A 795-nucleotide genomic window follows, 5' to 3' on the forward strand; every position below is an offset into this window, starting at 1 on the left:
GGGGCATCGTCGAGATCCGGTCGGTGCGTGTCGGCGTTGTGGCCATTCGGGCGGTGCACACCGGCTTCTACCTGGCCATGAACAAGCAGGGGAGGCTCTACGGGTCGGGAGGGCGGACGCTGCCTCCCGGGAGGGACCGGACCGGGGTCAGAGGCGCAGGGCAGAGCTGGAACAGGGGGTCCCAAATCCACCGGGACCGGTGCCCAGGAGCAGGCTCCTGGTTTCCCACGCCCTGACCTGCTCCCCAGCGGGGGACTGCACCCACAGAGCCCCTCTGCCCTCCAGGGAGCGGGGAGGAGCCGGGGTCCTGCCCTGCCTCACTCTTGGGGTCCCACCCTGCCAGAGCAGGGCGACGACGGGCCCCGGCTGAGCGCAGCCTCCCCTCACCCCCTTCCCTCTCCTGCCAGAAGGAGTTCAGCCCCAACTGCAAGTTCACGGAGCGCATTGAGGAGAACGGCTACAACACCTACGCGTCGCTGCGCTGGCGGCACCGGGGCCGCCCCATGTTCCTCTCGCTCAATAGCAAGGGCAGGCCGCAGCGAGGGGGCAAGACGCGCCGGCAGCACCTCTCCACCCACTTCCTCCCCATGCTCGTCAGCTGAGCCCCGCAGGCGGCTCTGGACTGTCCTGTAGGAAAACACGGAAAAAAGGGTTATTTTATTTATGTACATATCTATTTTTTTTTTTTTTGCTATTTATTGTTTTATTTCCAAATGCCCGGCGGAGGATGGATGCGGAAGGCAGATGCTCCAGACGCAGCCTGCAGCCATGCAGACATGGGTCTCATTGCCGTCC

General features: G+C 63.9%; 1 protein-coding gene across 1 annotated transcript; it reads left to right on the forward strand.

Annotated features, from left to right (window-relative positions):
* Positions 1 to 2: 2 nt before the first annotated feature.
* On the forward strand, positions 3 to 602 carry FGF22 (fibroblast growth factor 22; the record flags this gene model as incomplete). Its single annotated transcript, XM_035892356.1, has 2 exons — positions 3 to 118; positions 419 to 602. Coding segments are annotated over 2 exons (300 nt in total), but the record flags the coding sequence as incomplete, so codon positions are not given.
* Positions 603 to 795: the final 193 nt, after the last annotated feature.

The sequence above is a fragment of the Egretta garzetta genome, unplaced genomic scaffold (genome assembly GCF_000687185.1).
Source record: "Egretta garzetta isolate BGI_Z169 unplaced genomic scaffold, ASM68718v1 scaffold4, whole genome shotgun sequence".
Taxonomy (NCBI): Eukaryota; Metazoa; Chordata; class Aves; order Pelecaniformes; family Ardeidae; genus Egretta; species Egretta garzetta.